We start from the raw sequence: 24784 nt of genomic DNA on the forward strand, positions 1-24784 counted from the left end.
GCTCATGCATGATACTTCTCTCACTGATTTATAAAAGCTCACAAGCACTGTGCTATAAATGAAAGAAATCATGTGGCCTTATGTTCAAATTTGCTTTATTTGGCTTCTTTTCATCCAGGGAAGTACAGAAAGCAAGACAGACAATGTATCAGTAGAGCACGTAACTTTAGATAAAAAATAATTAAGCAAAAAACATGACACAGACAACAATTGTAAAAATATAGAATATACTGTTTTGATTGACTGAAGTTATTTTCAAATCTGAACTAAAGTGCAGCTGCTGTGGTCAGAAATACTTCTGTAAGTTTATCTCAAAAGTTTTGCTCAAAACCTTTTGAAAAGAAAAATACCCCAAAACACTTCAAAAACCCCATGAACTCCCACTTTCTGTACAGAAAAGAAGCAAAGTATAAATCCAAACTACTAAAAAGCCCAATTGCAGTGACACATTTCTGGTATCCCAAACAAATAGGAAAAAAAAAAAAAAGGACCAGTTGGTGTTTTGGTTGGATCAGGTTTTTTTTAATTAGAAAAAGTGAAATATACAAATAAATAATTCATACTGTGCCTACAATAGTAGAGTAAATGTCACCCCTCACATCCTCAGTAACACAAGCAGACATACACGCAAAACTTTTTACCAGACTCTGGATAGGCCACCGCTATAGAGCCAACAAAATAGTTGTTCTGAACACTGAGTCCTAAGTTTTAAATCTCCATTGTTGATTTTTCAGATTGACAGTTTGTACCCTTAGAAAACATATGACATAAAAAGCACAATCGAAAGTGCTACGCACTCTGGTAAGATGGAGTATTTCAGATACACAATCAAATGCTCATCAAAGCCAAAAGAAAAGAGAATATTGTTGGTGATCCTGATACAATAACAAACATTCAGACAGAAGGAAGACTGAGAAACACCTTAAACATTAGCAGTCATCAGCTGAACAAAAAATCACCAGAGGACTCCCTGCACTCCTCCCATCTGTCTATCCTGTCAGTAAAATTCGCCACTAAGAAGGTACACCCAAAGGTAGGCTTGCTTTTAGCAATCTTCGTCCTGTGTGGCAGGCGCAGAGACCTGTGAAGGTGCTCAGAGCTTGTCACGGTTTAACCCCAGCCAGGAACTAAGCACCACACAGCTGCTTGCACAACCCCTCAGGAGGGAAGGGGAGAGTCTGAAAGGTAGCCTCATAGTAGCTTCTATCAAGAAAATGAACTCTGTCCCAACCAAAACAAGCACTGAGGCAAAGGGCACCTGGAGCCTTCAACCCCTCACAAAGATGAGGAGCAGCAGGGCAATGCCCAGGACTGCACGGTCCTCCTGAGCAGCCTGCTGCTGCCCAGCAAGATGGGGCCAAGCACCTGGAATTTTAAGCCTGGAAATGGCTGGACCAGCAAGCTTGGGCTGGCAGCGATGAGCTACTTGGTGTGCCAGGAGAGAAGCTCCAATCCAGCCTGGGACAGCAGCAGAATTAGGTGCCAGCTCCTAAGAATAGTGCAGTGTCTTTATCTGCTACCAAAAGCATGACAAATGAGTAAGCTCAGTCACTGCAAGACTGCCAGCTGGTATCATTACAGCCACAGTAGTGACACAGGACAGTGAGCTCAGAGTGTGACATACCACCCAAGGAGATCCAGCCATGGAATAATGGCTTTTGGCCACCTAAGCGATTCACCTGTGTTTAAAAAGACACACTAAAAATGAATGAAGACAGGGAAGACTATTCTGAACAGTGCATAAGATGAGCACAAAAACTATTGACCAAGTCCATGCCTTTTGACTGCTCAGCAAGGAGGAGGATAGGATATTAACAGAAAGGAAAGAAAAGATGGAGAAGACAATGCTTCCTCTACTGGCCTTTGTTACCATCTCTTCCTCACTCGTATCTTTTACCCCACCACACACATCCCTAAAAAAATCAAAAAACCCAGAAGAAAACACTCCAGCATTAGAAAGAAGACAAATAAAGTAAATTATTTATATATTATATAAGTTACTTACAATTCTTTCCAAACTGTGGCTGCTACTGCTTTTAATCACCTTCTTGGAGACCTATTGCTCTTCCCCAGTAATTTTGACAAATCCAGTGTGGTTTGAGTCCTCTGATTTTGAGTCCAGTAGGTCTTTCCAGACAGAGAAAAAGAAGTTGGAATAGATGGATAAGAGAAGAAAAACCAGATGACAGGAAGAGGGCCATGAACTCAGAGTTGCTGAAAGTGAAATTGCAGACAGATGTTGACAAAAATTAAATTCTTCTCTACTGCAAGAGCAATTAGGCACTGGAAGAGAATACCCAGAGAGTCTGCAGAGCTTCTATCCATGGACTTTTTCAAAACTCAACTGGAAGAAGACAAATATATGTTGCCCAGCAGCAGTACCAAGAGTGGCATGGGCAAAGAAGGTTTCGCCTGGCAAAATCTCCTCTGCAAAGCAGCAGAACAAGTGGTCCCTCCAGTCCTACATTTTAAGATTAAGGGCCTAGACCAGATAACAAACATTGTGCTAGTCATTTCAGCGATCAACTCAGCTTCCAGATAGGGCAGTGTATGCGAGGTCTTTTCCTTTTATTGCTGCTTCTTTCCAGCCAGTCAAGTCATTATGTGTAATGTTGGCTTCAGGCTGCTGGCTCTAATGATCCAGTAGATGGATGGAAATCCTCAAGGATCCTAGAAAACACAAAAAACAGCTGCAGGACAGGATGAGTTGTGGCCACTGTGTTGCTGTCTCAGGTTTTGCTTAGCAGTGTGGCTGCTGTTGGGACAGGAGGAAGAGAAATGCACAGTGGAGAAAGTGGGGAGCAACAGTTACAAACCCGTCCTTTGATGAACAACTTCCCTGCTTTTTTAATTCTGGAAATCACACACACTGCAGATTTCAGAATATGACAGTGAGATAAGGAATATACAAAATCCTGAAAGGATTTGTAAACTGTGAAAAGTAAACCAACTTTTCTCACTGGTAATAATATACCAATAATTAATTAACACACATATATTGAGCATATAAATAGTTTGATATTTCAGAATGTCATTTGGATGTTTGAGATCCAGTTTGTAACTCTACCTTTACTTGGCTTTGAAGACAATAATAAAATATATGGCATCTTTACTTTTCATGTAGAGGGGTATGAAAGAAGTTCCTTATCTAATAACCCTGCATACATGCAAAGCATTTTGTAAAGTATTTTGGAATCGCATATATAAATAATTCTTACCAAGGAAGTGAATGAGAAATTGAAACAGTGAGGCAACTATTCACATATCACAGGAATGCTATTTTTTCTCCCTTTCATCTCCCAGGCATTTTATTTTCTGGTTATATACAAAGCCCTATTGTTGGAATGAAAAGAAGGAAGGACCAGAAGATTACTTCATGATGAAATATGAGCACAAATATGATGCACAAGATAGAAATTGTATTGCTCACATATACTAAATGCCTCCCTGTTCGCCAAGAAAGGGCTTTGTGTCTTAGTAGCATAGATTTCATTGCCTTCTGTTTAGATGGGCAGGACAAACTCCAAGATGTTTCCTACACCACTACCTTCATCCTGTCAGTAGCAAAACAGGATTTATTTCATCCTTACAGACAAAAACCCCAGCCATGGCCCAGGAGACCAGAACTGTGACCTTTCCCTCCTTCCTCCTCTGCCACACCCTTTTCCTGGCTCTTCTGAATGGAAAGCACAATAAGGAGCATGCTTTTCCCAGCAAAACATGTCAGGGAAAACAAACAAAGCACCAGCCATCCCTGTGCTGCACAGGTAGCACTAAAGTGTGGAAAGCTTGGAAAGTGTGCCCATCCTCCCTCTATATATGATACAGACCAGAGGGTACTGCACGTTTCTGTGAACAGAAAATTAAGTGGAATTACTAGGTGTTCTGGTTTGGTCAAATTTAGAAATATATCCTCTGAGAGAAGGCACAACCACCCCTCGCCCACCAGGTTCGGGAAAAAAAAAATTTTCCTCGAAGGAAAGTGAAAGAGATAAAAACTATTTATTAACAAACACACTGGAAGAGGAAAATAATGCTAAATAATAAAATCTTTTGCTGTGAAGAAAAAACCTGGGAAAGTATTAGAGTCCTCCCTTTGGTCTCCTCGAAGCTGGGGCTTGGCCTAGGGCCAGGCCCTCTGTGCTCGGTGGAAAGTCCTCCCAATGTGTTCTGATATTGAAGCAATCCATGGAAAAAGGGAAAAAATCCGAAATTCCAGGGAAGGAAAAAAAGTCCAACTCTCAGTCTCTCTCTGGAGAAGGAAAAACAAAAAGACTGAAAGAAAACCTGGTTGAAAGCTGGCTGGGAAAAAAAAGTCGCTATCTCTGTCTGACCTTGAACAAGCTGCAAACTGCTTTGAAAAAGTTTTGCTCAGTTTTTGTTTCCCTTCCCCCTCTCAGGCTCAGTTTAAAGGCATAGAAAGGCACAAGAATTAATTTCTGGGCATAGGGCAGTGATATGGGATACACATCATAAAGTCACCCCAAGACACTAGGGAACAAGAGCTGTCTGGAAACAGTGAGTGATTAAATGCAGAAAACATCTTCACTTGAGTTGCAAAATATTTACCTCTGTGGGAAACCTGCTGGGCAGCCTGGCAGCAGAATTACCCTTTCACTGAATTACCCATTTTTGTCATGAGGGCTGTTGTTTGGTTATTTAATTCCTCCCCTCAGTAGCTCTGTTTAGGTCTGTTTGGCTATACTGTTTTTACACTGTGGCATTTTTGGGTTTTGGGATTTTTGTTTGGTTGGTTGGCTTGGGTTTGGGGTGGTTTTTTGGTATAGTATTAAGAAGGGTAAAGGAATGAGGCTGTCGTATATTCGCTGCACATTTTTTGCTATTTTGCAGGAATTCAAAATAGGACAAATATAATCTCCTGCTTCCATTAAAGCCACACATGAGAGCAAACCAAGTTTCTCTAAAATGAGCCTCACCAGCTGGGACGTGACTGCTAGAAACCCATTCCTCTGTGAGCAAAGGAAGTGTGTTATATCCATCTGCCTCATGAAAGAGGGAGTTATGTCCCAAGTTTATAATCTGAAAGTCTGGTATTTAGTGGTCTTCTCCAGAAAAATGATTCTGAAAATTCTCCTGAAACTAAGCTGCTACTATATTTTCTCAACTAGCGAGTCTCTTGCTAGTAAGAAAACGAGATGTCAAAGCAAATCAACTGAAGAAACATGTCACGTCATAAGATAAGAAATGTTGCAGTTTTTAAGCTAGATCTTAGAAACAGAACCTTCCCTAAACTGAATACAGACTAGAGAATACTGCTATAATGACTCTTCCAGAATTAATGACTACCTTTACTATAAACAAAGCAATGAAAAGTGTAACTGAGTACTTGTTCTTATAATGTTTCCCAAAACCTGGAATTTCCTGCATAATATTTTTTTCCCAGACTTCCAGGACATATTTGGCCACCAGAATTTGGGTTTCTGTCTTGGTTTGAAAGACAGGTGTCTGCTAAGGAAGGCAGGAGCCTCCCTTGTAATGGAAAATACAACCCCCTTCCCTCCGAATTATTATAATTTTGAAATTAAGGAGCTTTCAGGCAAAGATATGACGATAGGAATAACAGTTACTTACTTATATATACATATATATATATATATATAAAACAAGGCAAACAAACAACAATAACTATGCCAGTAATAACAAACAGAACCAGGAGCCCAAAAACCCCTGCAGCTGCAGGGGGCTCTCTGGAGTGAGCTTGAGGAGCACATGGTAATGGTGGCTTGGGATCCTGGGAAGGGATGGAAGAAAGGCTTCACAAACCATTTGGGGCAGCCGATCCCGGCACCCAAGCAAGACCTTTGGGAACAGCAGGCTGGAACAGCAGGGATGAACACAAAATCCCGTGTGGCAGATGAGATGCTATCAAACTCCGGAGCTGCAGCAGAAACCCTGGAATGTTTCGGCAGGTAGGGTGTATGGAGCTACAGTGTAGCGAAGACTTGGAGCAGTGGCAAAGGAACCGCAGGGGCAGGACAGCCACGGCCCCGACTCCCAGTGGGTCAGGGAAAGGCAAGTTTGGGATCCCGGGGTCCCCTGAGGCACTTGAGCAGGTGGTGATACCTCTTTTAGTGAGGTAGGGTGTTAAATAGGGTCCCAGTGCAACAGCTGCTCCAGTGAGCAAGCTCCACTGACGGTAGAAGAAAGGCAGCAGAAGGCAGATGCCCGCAGCACCGACAAAGTCTCTCCACAACGACAGCAGCCTCTCTCCCCTCTGAACGCCAGGAGAACAAGAGAGCTAGGGGCTGCACTCAACCTCCTTTTCCCAGTCCAGATCATGCGGCATCTCTGCCCCACACGAGAAAATCCCAGGTAAAAGAGGGCAGCCATCTGGACCCCTCCCCCTGTGGCCCGGTCTTTTTGTCTCTCTTAAGTATCCAGTAATTATTGTCTCCTAGCAACATGTATGGGGAAATTCCTTAAGAGAAAAAGAAAAACAAAAGGAGAACTCCTAAAAGCCTAACAGTTTCTCATACCCACATATTATAGCTGATCAGCCAAGTTGCTATTTTACACTTACCGGACCTGATTCTATACTATTTGTAGCAACTATCAAACTTCAAAAGGTAACAATCAGGGCATCTTAAATTCCTATTCAGGGTATTAAGTGATCTCCAGCTCATAACAAATTTTGAACCTGTTTTGTAGTACCTGTGTAACATATGAAGCACATTGAGGTTCTGCATTTCTTTGGAATACAGATAGCTGGTTGTGTTCAGATACAATCGTAGAATCATTAAGGTTGGGAAAGGCTTCCAAGATCATCAAGTCCAACCTTTGACTGAACACCACCTGGTCAAGTAAACCATAGTGCTAAGTGGCAAAGACAATGCTGCTTACACCTGAGTTCCATAAAATCTCTTCTTGAAGAAAACCTGAATGTTTTGATTTCCAAACAGGAAGAACACGTTTCTGTGCTGCTGCTTTCTGCAGAATGGAATTTTTGGCCTGGTCTAGTCTCTTCTTTTATGACTCTTCAAGTTTTCTTCTTCCATGTTAACATATTCTGTTCAACTTCCTTAACTATTCAATATCATATCTATTCAATTAGAAGCCTCATTCTTTTTTTCCTCTTGTTATAGTTTTTTTAAACAAAAGCATACTATTTGACTATTTCTGAAGCTTTCCACATGGCAAAACCTATATAAGCTACCCAAAAGAGATCAACATACCAATTCTTAAAAACCAAACCAAACCCAAAATACCCATTCTGGCCTTTATATGCATTTGTGAAGTAGTCCTTCCTCACAGGTTACCACAAGCCTCCAGGAAAAACTTATGCGTGGAATTTTATCTCCCTGCAGATTGCTAGATCCTGAGAATTAACTACAAGGCTTTTTAATTGGCCAGGCTGAAATATGAGTATCCTGCAAGCCATGAAATAAGCATGTGATGCTATGGAAAGCATTCAAGTCAAGACACATAAATGGCAGGTAAGTCACAGGAATTTATTCAGGCTAATAGCCTTTATTTTGCTTCTACCCGGGCACTTGGCTTCTTAACTGGACTGCTTTATCTTGATGTGGTCTACAGTTAAGCTCTATTAGTTGAGTAAGGAATGAAAGGATTTAACTTTTTATCATATGAGCAGCACCAAGAAGCTTCATGGAGAAGTTATGACTGGTGATTCTTTGCAGCCTGCTCATTGCACTTATATCGAGTGATAGGCACAGCTAGGTTTGCCTGCCTACTTGGTAAAGGATGAGATGTAAGTTTTCCAAAGCTTGTGTGTCAGCACTTGCCACACAGGCTGCTCAGTTTGATTCCAAACAAGTCACTTTTCCACAAATGTTGTGAAGGGACTTCACTGGGGACATTATCAGGAAGAACCAAAGTGTATGTATGCTCTGTAACTGGTACACAAGGCAAATGTCTGAGGGATGGGACATCAACTTTCAGCCCCAGCTCTTGACCTGATTCCCAAGTATCTATCATGAAGAGGAAAGAAGCATCAAAAATAAAAGCAAAGCAAAACCTAACCTTACTCTCAGAAGCAAAAGCACTTTGAAGAAACTTTGTCAGAGAAGAGTCCCCAGCCACCCAGAGGAAAAGCTACTGTTTTACTTTAAAAACCAAGCATCTTGATAAGACTGGAAAGGCTGTGCTTGTTATCTAGTGCAGAATGAAAAGAAGTATTGAAGCCCCAGACCCTGGCCTTCTCTAGCCAGTGCTGTTAGCTCTCTATTGCACTGTTACAAAAAGCACATCCAAAAGCATGTACCTAAGCACTGCTCCTCATTCTAACCAATCTGAGGACAATAGAGGATAAAACCAGAAAAGGGCTTTCTGAAAGATATGACTGCCTTTTGGGTGAATCAACTACAACCAATGCTTTAAAAAGCATAAATATATTTTACAGATGATCAAGGAAAAAACAAGTCACCACAAAACCAGACTAGGCTCCATAGCTAAGAAGTTTAGGGGATTTCCTCATCACAATACTTGTGGAGTGGTAACGCACTGTAAATATAGTGTTAAAAATCACTGTAGCTCCACAGATATTCTTAGTATTCTAAGGATGGCCAGGAAAGTGACAGTGGAATCATATACAAGATAAACTGTAAGTAACCCTTAGCCGCCAACAGAAAAAAGCATCCTGGGAGGAAAAAAAAAAAAAAAAAAAAAAAAAAAAAATCAGATGGTGACAGAGTGATCGAACTGCGCCACCACTGAAGTTTTACAGCAAAGTAACTAATGATGCCTTCAGGGAAACATATGTAAATTAGGAAGACAGACTAGACATTTCCCTAAGATGGTCACTGTAGGAAGGAATATGATCAGCTAGATAAAGTAATGCGGCCTTTATTCAAAACCAATCCAACTCAGTGCATTACATTTTTGAAACTAAAGACCAAAGAGCAACTGAAAAGATACAGACCATGACTGATAAAAACTAGACTAGATTAAAAGAACAGAGACTCAATGACTCACAAGCTCACTGCAGAAGTCACATCCTGGCATCAGAGTTAATCAAAACCCATGAAAAACGGGAAGGAACACAAACAACTGATGTCATTGAAATCCTGCTTTTCTTGATAAACTTTCATCCAACAAACACCCACTACTAAACACTGCTTATCTAATTTATGCCGTCTGCCCCAGTGAACAGGGATTTACGTTAAATCTTGACCTTGTGACATGTTGGCATACATGTGGGGCTAGGAATCTTGATATCTTCCCAGGCAGCAGGACATGAGCCCCCACTTCCCTTGGTGACATAGTGGGACTTCAAGCTTTGAGCCTTTAGCTAAGGAAAAAGAGGCACAGTGCTTTCAGTTGAAACTAATGCATTTCTGTGTCTTATGCTTTCCTTACAAGGCAGGGGAGGGGGATCTGTTCAAAGTTTCCCAAATAACATGCAGGCTCTGTTGTACATCACAGCGGTGTCTCCGCAGCAGTAAATCATGTCTTACGTGACCCATGTCACGGCACAAGGATACATGAAATGGCTTGGGGGCTCCAAGCCGGATACCTAGTGTGTGGTGTATGGCATAAGAAACCTGCTGTCGGTGCCTGTTGGGGATGGCTCTGTTACAACCTATCACTGAACCCACATAAGGGCATTGCCTGTGGGCCAGAATCATGCTAGGACACACATTAACATCCTCAGCCTGCTCTAAAAATGAACATCCTAGTCTTGTCAAGCAGTGTTTCACTGACACTGCTTCAGCTTCGGGCCCTATTGCAGCTGGCTGTGGGGTCAGTAGCTCTGACCCAGGAAGCTGTGACCGGTCCGGAGAGATGGTCCCGAGAGAGATCGTCTTCCTGGGGCCCGGTGTCTTCCCTCAGCTGCTGGCTGGAGTGCCTGTACAGAAGCTGTCAGCTCTTGGTGATTCTCAGCTCGTGATTTCAGCTCTTGCTCTGGGGGCAATCTCCAGGCCAGACCAGGGAGAGAGACGAGAGGCCTGCGTAGCTGTTCTGCACGAGGCAACTTTATTAGTCCACACCCAGCAAAGGGAGGCCAGGGACGAGCTTCTCTCTCCCTTGCAGGGGCAGAGGGCTAGCTTTACAGGGATACAGGGGGTGGGTGTCAGAGGGTAAAGGCCAATGGGTTACAAAGGATCTGCATAGGGTGTCCCAGAGGATTCTGGGTCTGTCTTCTCACTGTAACTGCAAAGTGGTTGCCTTTCCAGGGAGTCCTGCTGGGAGGTTAAGCAATCTCCTTATCTCAGCAGGCTTTCCCTGCAGGGCAGCGGCTGGGCATACCCCACAGGGCCCCAGTGCAAACACAGCATCCCAGTGTGGTTCTTCTCATCTGCTATGCAGTGAAGGGGCTTCAAAACACTGCAAGGCAGCACCTGTGCTTTTTGGCACTCTCTTTTCCTGGCCAGTCTCAGATCTGCTCTAGTGGTGATCCCAAAGCTCTATCACACCACCTCCATCTCATGGTCTCTCCTCCAAGGCGTGCTTAGTACAAGCTCATTTGTGTTTGGAAGGGTTGTTCTAGAATAAAGATACATCTTTCTTGTGAGCATTTCACCTTTTTCTTCTGATCCTTTAAAAAGCAGTATTTAAGAACAAACTCCTTGCACTTTAACTTCCGGCTTGGTCTGAAAATTCAACAAGAAATTTTATCTTCTGTATTTTTTATAGGATCAATATAAGTCTTACATACATTTTATATTTAAGACATTATATCTGGGGTGTAAGAACTGTTCATTTCTCTTTCTTCTCAGTGAAGACTTGTGTCTGTGGCAGTAGCAGATTCATTAGGTCAAGCCCTCTTAATAGTAGATGCTGTAAGCCTACATTTGCAATGGACAGGTGTGATACTCCTTGAAACATTTCTTTACTTTATATCACATTATCACCCTGAAGCAGGTAATAGTCAGGAACTGAGTTAATATGTGCTAGTGTTTCTAAATATATTAGTGGAATTTAAAGCCAGACATGGCGTTTGGATTTAGTCCAACAAGAGTGAAACTACCAACAACCATCAAACTTCTGTGATTTCTGAAGCTTATGGTGTGTCCCCCCCCCCAGTTTTTTTCTGTTCATTATGTTACTACTAATTAAGGCTAGAGAGTTGAATTGATCCATGACCAGGTTATTACAAACACAGAGACATTATGCTGACTGCAACTTCTCCTTAATTCATCATTAGGAAGCATGCTCACATGCCAAATTTGAGCACACTTCTTCATCATATTACCCTGTTTGTCTTAAAAAATACAAAGATGGTGCCGTGACCAGTAGAAAATGCTTCCCCTGAGAGGACATCACTCTCCCTGGGTGGGTTTCTCTCCAATGTTTCATTCATCTGCCAAAAATAATCTGAGCATACTACACTTTATGGGCTTCCGGGAAAACGTGAAAGATAAGTGAATTAGTTCTGCTGAGACTGCTACCTGAAAGCAAACCAAGAGAAGCATGTTCTGCTCTCCTTGGATCCTTCCCTCACAATTTTCAACCTTGAATTGTCCCTTGGCAGTGGCAAAACAACTCTTAAACTTACATGCAACTGAGGCAACCTCTAAAAACCATAAATATATTACTATTATAATTTATTATTATTAAGTTGTCCAATATGACACTCTCATACCCCCAATGGTATCTCAACAAAGTCTCATTCTTCTCTGCAGACGATCAGACGTTATTATGGACTCTAGGAAAACCATGTGTTTCCACACATCAGCGACTCACCACTTCAACTCCTCCTGCATATTATCTTCCTCCAGAACAGCATAATCAGAATCAGAACTATGATGACTACTAAAATCACCACAATAATCACCAGCCAAAGCAATGAAGATCCCTCTTCTGTGAAAACAAAACAACAAAAAACCCACAGCAAATTAATCTAGTTTATAGAGAAAAAAGTAAAATGAGCCAAGAGAATGTCTGATTAATGACAGTGGTGCCACTGATACGGTTAAAGGTATTGATAAGATACATGAAAGCAGAAATTTCTCAGCAGAGAGAGTAAACCTATGTGTCTTCAAAAACAAAACTACTTACCCACAGAAAATGTGAAGAAAAGATGTGCTCATGGCAAAGAAAACTGCCATTCCCATACCTGAAACTGTGGTTGGCATGCATACACAAGCAGAACTTCATACAAGTCTTAACAATTTCAGAAGAGTTTTTGTTCACCCAGAATTTTATTATTTTTACTTTTAAACATTAACACTGTTGAAAAGGCAAGATTAATTTTAAGAAGAGAAGACAGGCTATGTTTTGCTGACTGCAAATAGCTCTACCCAACAGCTGAGTGTAGATGTTCCTCCCTGGTTAGACATAAGCCACTTCATTTGACTGACGTTAATCAAAATGCTAATACAAGGGCCAATTTCAATGTTCACTGACATTAGCTGGAAAACTCTATGACTTAAAATTTATTTGACTCAAGCCAAAACTATTGTCTTTTAACAAAAATAACATTGAACTATTCATTTGAACTTCTCGTCCTCTAAAATATAAGATTGTTAAAACAACAAGCTGTTAGCTGATTTTTTACCCACTTAGCAAGAAATAACAATGGTCTTAGTTCTCTGCTTTCTGAGATACACATTTTCTTTTTAGAAGACCAAAACAGAATAATATTAGAGACGGGACAAAAATATTGATATGCTTTTTCAGTTAATGTAATTCAGAATTAAGAACTAAATTGCTTTTGAATGTTTAGAGAGCAGATATTAAAAATCAGTTCCTGCTCTTTACTACTATCCCTATAACAACCACTTCTTGAGCATGTAATTTCAGAATTAACCCACAGCTATACAAGCTACTTTTCCTGTCTTGCTAATTTACAAGTGGTCTTCAATTTAAGGCTCTGGATTTAGAGACGTGAATTTTAGATCACCTAAGTCAATGCTCCTAGATGAACTAAGAATGGCACTTCAGCTTTTAATGTTGCTGTTCCTTATCTGAAGAAACAGGGTGAAAGTCTTTCCAGCAGAACAGAATGTTGGAAGAAGAAATAAATTAACCCTACAAGATATTCAGATGTTACATTAATGTATCTAAGATTTCTGTATAAACCAAATGTAAATATCTTCAACTGACTCCCTCCCTGTATGCCTGAAAGTACTATTCCTCCCTGACCATTACTGCAGTGCACATGTTCCTTAGCAAAAACATCAGAGAAACTAGAACATAATATATGGGTTAAATACAACAAAACATGCAGTAAGTTGAACTGAAACATTTGATTCAGAGACAGTTTGTTATGAATTTCAAAACTTCCGAATTCATCAAACAACCCATAGAGTTTCTACTCATCATTCTACTCATAGATATCAGCTGACATATTTATATTTATTTTCAGGTTGTTAATAAAAAATATGAAGGCCTACGTGGAAACCTAAGTTCAACTTGCTGCAAAATGCATGGTGCCTCTAAACCTCGTATCTCCCTAGCTGATTAGTCTGGCTTTTTTTCCCCTCTTGGATAGGATTCCAATATGTTATTACTGCAAAGACAGGTTATTACCAAAAGACAACAATGAATGCAAATAGGATTTCCTGACATATACACATCTCATTCCCTCCACTTCCCAGAAGATTCCTACCCAAACATGCTACTGCAAAACATGGAGGCCAAGAGAATTCTAACAAGTTGCTTGTACTGCTTCCTACCTCCTTTTATTTTCACAGGCAACTCAATTTTTTCATTTGTGTTGTTTACACTGCAGGTCAAATCCTGTGCACTGATGCTCTGAATGTTGTAGATTTCCAGTTCACTGGTGATGGACACAATCCCATTTTTGTGCTTGACTGTCTTCTGTGTAGGAGTAGAATTGAACAGGTTGTTCCAGGTGATGGTGGGCTCTGGGAGGCCATCAGCATTACAGATGACTATCAAACGACCTTCAGAAATGTTGTAATGGACAGATGCATTGAGACCTTCCAACACACAAATGAGACAAGTCATCACCACAGTGAGCACCTGGTCATAAACAGTAGTAGCAGTACAACCATTATGAATCAGAGCAAAGCTTACTGGATTCACACTGAGCAAGGAATGAAGAAGAGTTCCTTGGGTCAGGTCCCCTCCATCCCCCATACTGAAGCTATGTACCCCAAAGATTTCACTCAATCTGAAATCCAAGTATTAAAATAATCTGTTATGTAAAATCATTTCTTGGTCCTATCTGCTAATTCCCTATCAATGGTAGGGTTTGGCAGAGCAGCTCACAGCACGGGGGTTGTACCTTGCAGCAAAAGGAAACTGCAACAGGCAGTGTTGGTTTGCCCAGGTTCCAGCTGGGACTGATCAAGGACTTAGAGAGATCCCACTCCTTGCTTTTCAGCTGCTACTCATGGAATAACAAGCAAGAGCCAAAACAAACACAATAGTCTTGAATATGACCCACAGAGTTTTGCTCACAGAAGTAGTGCTCTGTTTCTACATCATGTTTCACAAAGGGGTGCTCCTATCACTGCAGTTCTTGAATCTACTCAAGGAAATACTGTGGGTGAGAAAACTCCTCTTATTTCACTAGAAACATATCCCTGCAGAGAACCTCACCAAAAACACTCAGGCAGGTATCTCCTGAGAAGGTGCCAAAAGGGTAAGCATTGAAGAGACACTTGTAACATCCTGAATCATCCATTCTAGTATCCCAAAAAGTTATGCTTGTCTTGTAGAGTTCCAAGCTTGTGAAATTCATTCTGTCTTCATAGGGCTTGTGAATCTTTACTCCATTTGTTTTGCTGTATGTAGCTATATTATCATGTAATTCTTCGGAGTCCTTTTGCCACGTCACTTGCAGAACATCCATGGCTTTTGTCAGGGCACAGCTCAGAGTCACATTGTCACCCATTCTCACTTTTGTGTGTTTAGCCTGTGGAACCACTACAGTGATAGTAAACAGTTAATGACATGGGCAGATACCACACATATTCAGAAGCCTAATGTTGATTCTAAGGCCTGGATTACCCACAGACAAAACTCCTTCAGTTACATATTGTTTTTATGGCTTTCCCCTGCAAAAAAGTCCATCTCCTGCATACTCCTAGAAATCAATGAAGTTATGTTGATTTACATTTGCTGAGGCTTTAGCTTTCTTCTAAGCTACTTAAAAGAAAAAAAGACTTACTTATTTCTGTACCTATATCTGCAGACTTCCCTCTTAAGTTTTACTAAATCAGCTCATGGCTTTCTATTCTCAGCAAATACTCAATTTTTGTTTCCTAAGAGTTAGAGGAAGATCAAATGCCTAAGGGAAGTACACACCAAGCCATTATTAGAGAAGTAAACAGCAAAATGCCTTAAAAAGACTTTCTGAACTGTAGTTTCACAGTGCATTTGAGACGGAGGGAAGTAAGTTATTTAGGGAATGCCCCACTCTTGGAAGCTGTCAGCTCAGGTTAACAATGGTGTCCAGTGTCACTGTAGATATGGGATGCTTCTTCTCCCTCCCATCTCTAAATGCTACTCCAGGAAGTTTTGTGTCTAAACTACCAGCTCCATGCCTGTCTCAGCTATGTAGCATGTCAAAAAGCACCAGCAATCTGTATTTCACCTGTTTTTGTCTCTTACTTTGTTGAAGCCTCAGAAATCTGAAACCAGTTCCCCAAACATTTTCAAGCGGATTTCAGAAAATTCAACTTACCATTTGCCTTTCCAAGCCCAGAACATGCCAAACACAAAACCAGAACTCGTAAAGTCATGTTGGAAGAGAAAATCTGCTTTACCTGAAGAAAGACAAGGACAGATGACAGATCATCTTCTGGTGATATTGCATGGGTGCAAAAATTAATAGTAGATTTCTTATGTGAAAAAGAATGTAGTTCTGGGGTCATACAGAAAGATTTAACAAGTCTTATTGCCCTGTTTCCTACAACTGAATTGCAAACCTGCCTGGCGCTGAAGTTGGTGTTATAGTCAAGTGGAAACATTATTTTGCAAAAAATACCTCTGTAACACACTCTGCCCATACTGAGTTTTTTGCCAATGCCTGCAAAACTAGCTGATGCATCTTGGGACGATCTTTTGTCAAGAATGTAAGCAAAGCCAAACCTTATAAAGACAAGATGCAAAAAATAAAAGAGAGAATTAACTAAAAAGCATTTTCTATATTAAAAAGGTGGGGTGGTAAATAAACAAACAAACAAATAAATAAGAGGAAGAAAAAAGTATTTTTGTGCTAGAAGAACTCCTGATATAACTCTCCAGTTACGAAGCACAAGCAGAGACCAAGTTGTTACGTGTGGGATCAGGAAACAAGAACCCATCAGCAACGAGCCAAATGAAAAAAGTTTGTGTAGTCAGATATTTGAGCATGGCTATAAGAAATTCAGATAGATATTCCTACAAGGGTGCAGAAATCAAGGGCCACCATAGCAAGCAGAAACTATGGAGTTACAGAATTGTTTATAAAAACAGGGAAAAATTTGCCACACCTGCAGGCAAGCAGAGTTTTCAATAACAACCCTCTGCCTCACTGCTTGAGTACCCGTTAAAGCTCTTAATGCACCATCGCACACACCCGGGGTAGCTACAAGCATTCACACAATGAGGAACGAGGCTATACTGTGTAGGTACAGTAGCTATACCGGGCACAGAAAGAAAAGAAAATCCCTTTAGGTCACAACCTCAATTACGGGTACTGCAGGGTGGGGAAACAAAAACCAAAACGAACAGAAGAAGAAAAAGAAGAAGAAGAAGAAGAAAAGGGGTTAAAGATTGGGGCAAGTAAAGCGCAAATCCTTTGCTGCGCCTTCCCAAACCGCATCTCGGAGGGCTCCTGAGCCACCGGCTGTGCCTCTCCCTGGACAAACCGCTCCCCCGCCACTTCAATTTTAAAGAAACTGTCACCCTACTGGCGTCACACCAGGGTTCCGAAGGCAGCTGCTGACCGAGCCCGGCATCTGGAGGACCCTCCGGCTAAGAAAGACGGAGGAAGGAGACGCGAGTCGCGGGCGGTGGCTCCAGCCTTGCGTGCCCTCGGCGAGGTCCCGTTCCCGGCGGCGCTGTCAGGCTGACCCGCGCCCGGCACCCACTGCCCACCTCCGCCCGAAACCCTCCTCAGTCCTGGGAATGCGACCGGGGAAGGCGGCGAGAGGGGTGGTTGCTCACGGCCAAGTACATGGAAGCAGGGAAAAAGATGGAATGTGAGCCCCGGAGAGGCGGGAGTCCCCACGCCTCGCCCCCGGCGTCACGGTCTGTCCCTTGTCCCAGAGCCGGAGCTGGCAGTGTCCCAGTACAGCAGCGAGCGCCTTATTCATCCAGAGGTAACCTTTCCCTCGAGGGTATTCATAACAGCCCAGTAACAAATTATTTTGGGCTATATCTCTTATATAATTGGGAGTAGTCTTCTTTTGCTTTCGCTGCTACCTTCCTGTTGGGTGGAGAGGAAAAGGGGCAGCAGAAGTGATACTGGGCAATCTCGCTGCTATCTTCCTGTTGCTAGATTAGGATTTTCCAATGATAAAATTACAACAGGGATAACTTATCAGGCCTTGTCACAGGCTTGACAGAAACAACCCATTTCCCAGTCTGATTAATTAGAAACAGCATTCTTAGTGATAAATACAGGACATTCAGTGTCTGCTCTTTCTTCAGATGCTTTCATACATATGCACATGTTCATACGCTGTTCATATCAGTTGCAATATTTATCTCGCCGGGCTCTAGAAGGTCTCCTGTTTTAAGCCATCATTGCTCACAGGAAAAAGCAAACAGCACAATTTCAACTCATTGCCAAAATTAATTGACAAAGGTGCTGCCCACATAAACCCAGAAACTCATTTAAGACACAGATGTGTGGGAATATGTGGGGCAATCGACTACACTGTCTTAAGGAAGAAGGTGATGTTTGTAGCTTTCCCGGGCCATCCCAGGCTCACATGCATTAAACCTTGCCTGTCCTGCTGCTCTCAGTACCTCATTGCACAAAGGAGTGCCTTTTGACCTGTAGAAACAGAAAGCTTCTGCTGCCTCCAACAGATCAGCTGTCTCATCGCTGGCGTCTGGAGGTCAAGGCAATGTCTCTTCCAGATGGGTAGAGGTGTACTTGGAGACATCTTTCCCACCACCGTGCTTGATTTAGTGCAGCCTTTTTTCCCTGCCAACTAACCAAAGCCCCTTGGCTTTTCAACAAAATTTCAACTTCACCACTACCTTTATTTCCACCTTTCTTTCTATTTCCTAGAATCAGTCAGTAGGTCTTCACTTAATTTTCCCTCTGCTAGTCTTCCCCTTTTTGTTCTCTCTAAAACAAGCCAGCAACTAACCCCCCAGCTGTTTGAGACTGATGTACCTACACCCTTCACACTCTTTTTGTTTTAATGAGAAAAATGTGTTAGTAAGTTTGCTGTGCTCACCTGCCTTCACTATAGCTGAGGGGATTTTAGAGGGAACTCCAGAGGACTGCCCACTGCACAGCTTAAAACAAATTTATCCAGAAGAACCCTGGGCCATCAAAGCCATGAAAGGAGGGAAATCCCAGTGAAATCTTCCTGCTCTTATTTCATGAAAATAAAGGGGACTTTTGGGGGATTTGAGCAATATATTACAGTAATTCACATCTACTGAGGTGGAAAATGTCTGTATTTAGGCAAATGTTATTACTTCTTCAGTGGGCTGGAGAAACCTAGAGAAGAAAATGATGAAAGGTTCTGGAAAACAAAAGGGCTGCTTCTTTGGAAGAGAGGGAATAAATTAGAGCTGAGCAGGGAAAGGATGGTACTGAAGTAGTAGGTAAAGACCAGAGGTAACCTCAGGACAGACAGATGCAAATGAAAAATAATCCAGACAAACCAGCAGTGGCGGAAGATTCAAAATATTTTTATATTTAGAGGAGAACAAGGCACAGAAATTCCCTTCTGCCCAATTCTGTGTTCTTACCTCAACTGTTTCTTTTTACAGGAACCTGTTTGCCAAGTTTCATAAGGTTCTTTGTATGTTACCTTCTCTGGAGCTGGTGATGGTCAAGGTGACACAGACTCTCTGGGATGATAAAACCTTTGAAGTTAGTGAAAAAGAGAGGAAGTAGAGAGCTCTTGTCCTAAAATCCAGAGAGGTCTTTGTTCCTCTTTTTTTTAATTTATTCAGCTGTAATGCACCCTGCATGCTGGTGAAAGAAACAATCTAAAATTCCTTCTGTCACGAATGAGGTCTATTCTTTTTTCTTTCCTCTGCCTTCTGGGTGGACACATTCCAGTATTAATATACTTCTTCATTCTTCCCTTGATTTCTGGACTTCTGACTTCATATAAGCAGAGCCATTTGAGCCACTAGCCAGCAAAACCTGTACAGGCTTAAGGCAAATATATGATACACCTGATCCGCGTTTTTACATGGAAAAGGAAAAAAAGGATAAATGGAGTCAGTGACACAGATTCCAGTAAAACCAAACACAGTGAGTTTTATAGGAAGTACTGCCTGCTGGGTACTTAGAACTTCTGCTCTGCTGATTCAACTCCCTTCTGGCTCTGCACATATCAGTAAGCATATCCCCCTTAAGCATCATGCTCAAGCAGTGCATCTTCAAGTCATAAGTGCTCAAATGGGTCTACTAGAAGGTCTAGCCTGGTCCAGAGGATCTGCCACCAGCTGTCATTTGCTGGTGATTCAACCACATGATCATAGATAAATGACATCTCTCTCTCAGGCTTACTTCTATAAAAAAGCAAATGTTAAATTGTTTAAAGTTTGAGATCCTAGCAATTCTCCAGTGCAAGTTGCACAAGATTTCCCAGCAGAAAGTTAGCTGTGTGGGTGGGGATAAAAGCACAAAAAATTTCTGGAGTCCCTTTAAGTGTCAGTTTATCAGTGTACAAGGGGAGACTGGATCAAGGAAGGGGAGCACAGGAGAGAACAATGGCAGGGAGTGGGTGAGGAATTGGAAGAAGAAGAAAGTGACCACGGTAATGAAAGTTTTAGCCCATAACAGGGCAGATAAGGGGGGCACGGGGGGCACACAGGTAGTACATGCCCCACTGCAGCAGGTGGTAGGAGCTGAGGAATCCATAATTGTTAAGGTGTTGTATGTAGATTTGTTTTACAAATGCACACACATACAGTGTAACTTGTTATTAAGGGATCCTTAAGTGATTTTAGCTTTAGAGAAAGAGCAAGAAAAAAAGCCTAAACATGCTGCTGAGCTTGTAGTATTGGGAAACACTGAAAGTATGGTCATGGAAGAGAGAGTTTGGGAGGGGCCGTGAGGGTCCATGAGAGGCCACAAGGGGACAAGAGGAGCTGACAGAGTAGATGAGGTTGCAGCTGGGGACTTTGTCCAGCTGCAGGCAAAAGAGGCATAAGTGATCAAGCTGATGGAGGAGCAGAAGAAAAAATTTTGGGTTTGGAAATCGATGAAGGGTTTAGTCCTATAGCATGAACTTGTAGGGAAGACCTGGAGAAAGTTGTGAAGGTATGTGATGATTGGATATGTTATTCCTAGGGATTTGAGTAAGTTGTTAGAAGCAGCATGGAACATGTACAGTAATTAGGAGTGAAAGCTGCGATAGCAGAACAAAGCCCAGTAAGGGGGGGCATCATAGGAAAGAGGCAGAGAAGGAATTACAGGCAGTTGCACAGAGGTCTGTGTGCTATTTGTTAAGAGAAGGGCCACTGGAAATGGGAATGTCTGTGGGAAAGGGACAAACAGAAGCTGCTGGACCCTGGACTTCACCCAAGGCTCCTGATCAGGCAGGAAGGCTCCAGATGTTAGGAGATGTGCGATGCGGACTGGATGTGTCATCCCCAGCTGAACCTCTGGTTACATTAACGCTGGGGAATGACAAACAGAATTTCTTAGTAGATACTGGAGTGGTGTATTCAGTTTTAAATAGGCCTAAAGGAAAATTTACTCAGGAAACAATTCATGTTGGTGTGACAGAACAAAAGGAAAATAGGCCTTTCTTTCAACATCAAAATTTGGAATTCGTAAGTGGGTGTTAGCCCATCAATTTCCTTATATACCTGAATGTCTCATACCAATACTAGGAAGAGATGTATTGAGTAAATTAAATGTACAGATTACATTTGAAAAATAAAAAATCCAAGTTTCTGGCCGCAAGCTCCTCTGTTACAATGAGCTGGTTGGGTTTGTCCTGTGGCTGAGGGATTGGTGCAGCACTGCAGAGGCCTGTGCCTGCTCAGGTGAACTGTTCTGTGGAAAGGCTTCACCTTGTAACTGGAAGGGTACTTGCAGTTTAGGAGATTTGCTGTTTCACATGGACAAAGGAGTCTGGGCCAGGAAAGAAAGGAGGATATCTGTCAGACTCCTGAGCCACTTTCTAAAAAAGAACTGAGCCTGAATGCCGGAAAGCCTTTCAGGAATTGAAGCATGATCTATTGACTGCTCCTGCACTGGGACTACTGGACTTAGGAAAACCTTTTGAAATATTTGTGCATGAAAAATTGCATTTGGCATTGGGGATATTGACACAACAACTGGCATCCTAGAAGAGCAAAGGATGGTCAGCCTGCCTCAGGACAGTAGTGGCAGCAGTCCTCCAAATCCAGGAAGGAACAAAATTAACCCCGGGGCAGCAATTGACTGTTTTTGTGCCCTGTACAGTTGTAGTGATGTTGGAACAAAGAGGAGGACACTGGTTATCACCAAGAAGGATGTTAACATACCAGACAGTACTGCTAGAACAAGATGATGTGGAGTTAAAAGTAACTAACCCTCTGAATCCAGCATTGCTCTTAACAGCTGGCCCATAATGAAAGGAATTGGCCCATGATTGTTTGCAGGCCACTCAACAGGTATACTGTAGTTGAGATGACCTACAGAACTTGGAAGACATGGATTGGGAACTCTTCATGGATGGGAGCAGCTTTGTGAAAAATGGAATCCAAAAATCCAAGTAACTCAGTGGTAACTCAGCATGAGGTAATAGAAGCCGAAGTTATAACCCCCAACACATCAGCTCAGAAAGCAGAACTGATTGCATTGACAAGACCATTGGAGCTCTCACAGAATAAGATTGTAAATATATGGACAGACTTAAAGTTTGCTTTTGGAATGGTCCATGACCATGGAACCATTTGGAAAGAGAGGGCTGTTAACCTCCCAGGGATCCCCTGTGAAACATGGACAAATAATAACAGAGATTGTTAGAGGGGGTGCAGCTGTCTTTAAAGGTGGCATTAAAGCATTGTAAATGTCATTAGTCTGGACAGGCCCCAGTAAATTTTGGAAATTGCCTGGCTGACAAAGCGGCCAAGGAGGCTGCTGGTGGGGACATCCTGTTGGTCTTACCTGAGAAATAACAGTATTTGGACAAGCAGGCTTCCTATTATCAGGCTAAAGATGAGAAACTGGCAAAATTGTTACATGCTGAAAAGAGTCCTGAAGGATGGTGGATTACACCCAGCAAACAAGTAATAATTCCTCAACACCTTATGAGGAAAATCACAGGGGAAGGACCTATGGTAATTCACTGAGGAGTAGAGTCTATGGCAGAAGCAATGAAGCCTCAGGTTTTGAACATATGACTGGTATCATAAAAAGCATTCCTAAAAAGTGCCAAACACTTAAAGAACAATGCACATGAAATAAGATATCCTACACCTGTGACTGTTAAGAAAGGAAATGGTTCAGGAGGCTGTTGGCAAATAGACTTTGCTGAACCACCATGGCAAAAGGGCAGTAGGTATTTATTGGTACTGGTAGATACTTTTTCAGGATGGCCAGAAGTTTCTTCTTGTTGCACTAACAAAGCTGGTAAAGATTTTGGTGAAGAAAATGATCCTAAGGTTTGGAGTGTGAGTGGGAATATCACTGGACAGAGGTTCACATCATTGCTGAAATAGCACAAAGGCCAGCTAAAATGTTAGGGGTAAAGTGAGACTTGCACAATCCATGGAGACCTCAGTCAAGTGGGAAAGTAGGAAGAATGAACTAGAGTCTAACAGAATATATGAAATCCCATAGGAAGGTGATATGATACAAAATGACACAGAGTCTCCAGGCAGGTGCAGAAAGGAACTCTTTTATTGCAAAACCCAGGCCTTTTAAAGCAATTAGGCCTTTATTAGTATCATTCCTTTAAAACACAACAAATATAATTCAACCAACCACCATAAACCACGATGTGAGCATGTGATGGTTATATAACTTGTTTTTCTATGGTTACATAACTTGTTTTCTACCTCTATTCCAGATGAGTCATTACCCAGAATCCTTTTCTACTTAGCCAAAGTAACAGGAGTGAGCCATGATTTTACAAAGGTAACAAGGCCTTCATTTTATAAGTTTTTACCTATCTGCAACAGGAAGCTGTTTTCCTCTCTCCACAGACACATTGTGCTGGCAGCACCCGTGACACTGGATATCACAGCCCATCTGTATCAACGTGGAGATTACCTCAAAACCTGGACTGAAGAGCCTCTCCAAGAAAAGTGGAAGCGACCATATCAAGTGCTGCTAACCATCTATACTGGTGTTGCTATAGGAGCTATTCCAGTTTAGGCAGTTTTATGCGTCCTAATTCGGGTTGTACGGGTGTTAGGTAGGATGGTTGAATGTTATGATTTGGGTTGTATAAAGTTATGCTGTTTAAACTGTTGAATAGAGGTGGAAGCCCTTTGTTTGGAGGACTGCAGTTGATATAAAAAGGCCAGGAGGTGGTGATATAGAGTATGGAAGGTCCCTAAGCCCCACTGGGATTACATTAGCCTTGGGAGAGGCAGCTGCACCCACCAATCACCAGCCTTCCTCCAACCCGGACCTTGCACCAATCACTCGACGCACTGTGAGGGGAGAGGGAGAGACCTAGTGACGAGCCAATCATCACCTGAGAAGTGGGAAATCTAAGCCAATGAACTGAGCCGCTAAGCAGCAACCCTGAGGACTGACCAATCAGAAGGACTGAAAGAGAGCATAAAAGGCCGTGTTCAGCTGGGAACATGTCCTCTTGTGGCTTCGAGTCTCTCACAGTGAGGTCCTTCTGTGATTGAAGCCTACCACAGCAAGGCCCTCCCGCCTCTGGGTTAAGAGGAGAGGGCTACTCCCCCTCCTGGTTCTTCCACCTAGTCTGTTTGTTTTGTTCTCTTTTCTTTTAATAAATTACCAGTTAATCACTTTTGTGGATAACTGGCCCTCGTTTATTACAGTGTGAAGGTACATGAAGTAGATTAGTGGCTCCCCAGCTTAGGATGGTTAAAACAACTGTTTGTACTTACTGTGATGTTCTTACTCGTGATCTTAATCACTTGTTGCAATGCATACTGCTGTATAGACTAGGTCAATACAATAAGTGAATATGAGACTTTGAAGAAATTACATTAAAGTCTCAAAGGAGCAATTTGTTACCAAATAAGTTATATTTTTATGAATAAATTATTGTTGGCTTTCTAACCTAGCACACTGCTTGTAGAATTTATTTCCCGGTTTTTGGTGACACAATGTCGGTTTAAAAGACAGATGTCTGCTAAGGAGGGCAGGAATCTTCCTGGAATGGAAAGATGACCCCTCCCTCCAAATTATTGTAACTTTGAAATTAGGGGGCTTTCAGGTAAAAATGTAGGAAAAGAAATAACAGTTCTTTACTGGAAAATAGATATAGATATTGTGATAGATAAATGTTATAATATTGGCTTTCTGCAAATGTTAAAGAGTGATGTTAAAGTAGCTTTGTTATTGTAATAGATACATATTATAATAGTGGCTTTCTACAAATTGATGCTATATGTAAAAGTAGCTTTGTTACAAATAGATGCTATATGTATAATATTAAAGTAGCTTTGTTATAAAGATGTAGTTTTGTAACAATAACTAATGCCTTTATTTCTGTCGTTAACTAAACTTAGACATAATAGTGAAATAGCTAATATAGTTATGCTTGTTGGTAATTGAACTGTC

The 24784-nt window shown here is 41.8% G+C and overlaps 1 protein-coding gene and 1 long non-coding RNA gene across 10 annotated transcripts; one reads left to right on the forward strand and one right to left on the reverse strand.

The window, feature by feature from the left end:
* Positions 1-78: 78 nt before the first annotated feature.
* Positions 79-17309, reverse strand: LOC103613850 (OX-2 membrane glycoprotein). Of its 9 annotated transcripts, none has more exons than XM_017731749.1 (6): positions 15881-16752; positions 15578-15659; positions 14491-14817; positions 13599-13865; positions 11665-11781; positions 79-2670 (listed from the first exon to the last, which is right to left on the reverse strand). In XM_017731749.1, the coding sequence occupies exons 1-5, from the start codon at positions 15941-15943 to the stop codon at positions 11669-11671; spliced, it is 852 nt and encodes a 283-aa protein (XP_017587238.1). In that variant the 5' UTR covers positions 15944-16752; the 3' UTR covers positions 79-2670; positions 11665-11668. The 9 variants fall into 9 exon arrangements, with proteins under 9 accessions (XP_017587238.1, XP_017587239.1, XP_017587242.1 ...); XM_017731750.1 differs by having other exon boundaries at positions 79-2690; XM_017731753.1 differs by lacking the exon at positions 79-2670 and adding an exon at positions 4234-4252 and having other exon boundaries at positions 15881-16753.
* Positions 17092-24676, forward strand: LOC108446117. The gene is made up of 2 exons (XR_001861224.1): positions 17092-17198; positions 23221-24676. It is a non-coding gene; the product is annotated as an uncharacterized LOC108446117 (long non-coding RNA).
* Positions 24677-24784: the final 108 nt, after the last annotated feature.

The sequence above is a fragment of the Corvus brachyrhynchos genome, unplaced genomic scaffold (assembly GCF_000691975.1).
Source record: "Corvus brachyrhynchos isolate BGI_N302 unplaced genomic scaffold, ASM69197v1 scaffold3, whole genome shotgun sequence".
In the NCBI taxonomy this organism is placed as follows: domain Eukaryota; kingdom Metazoa; phylum Chordata; class Aves; order Passeriformes; family Corvidae; genus Corvus; species Corvus brachyrhynchos.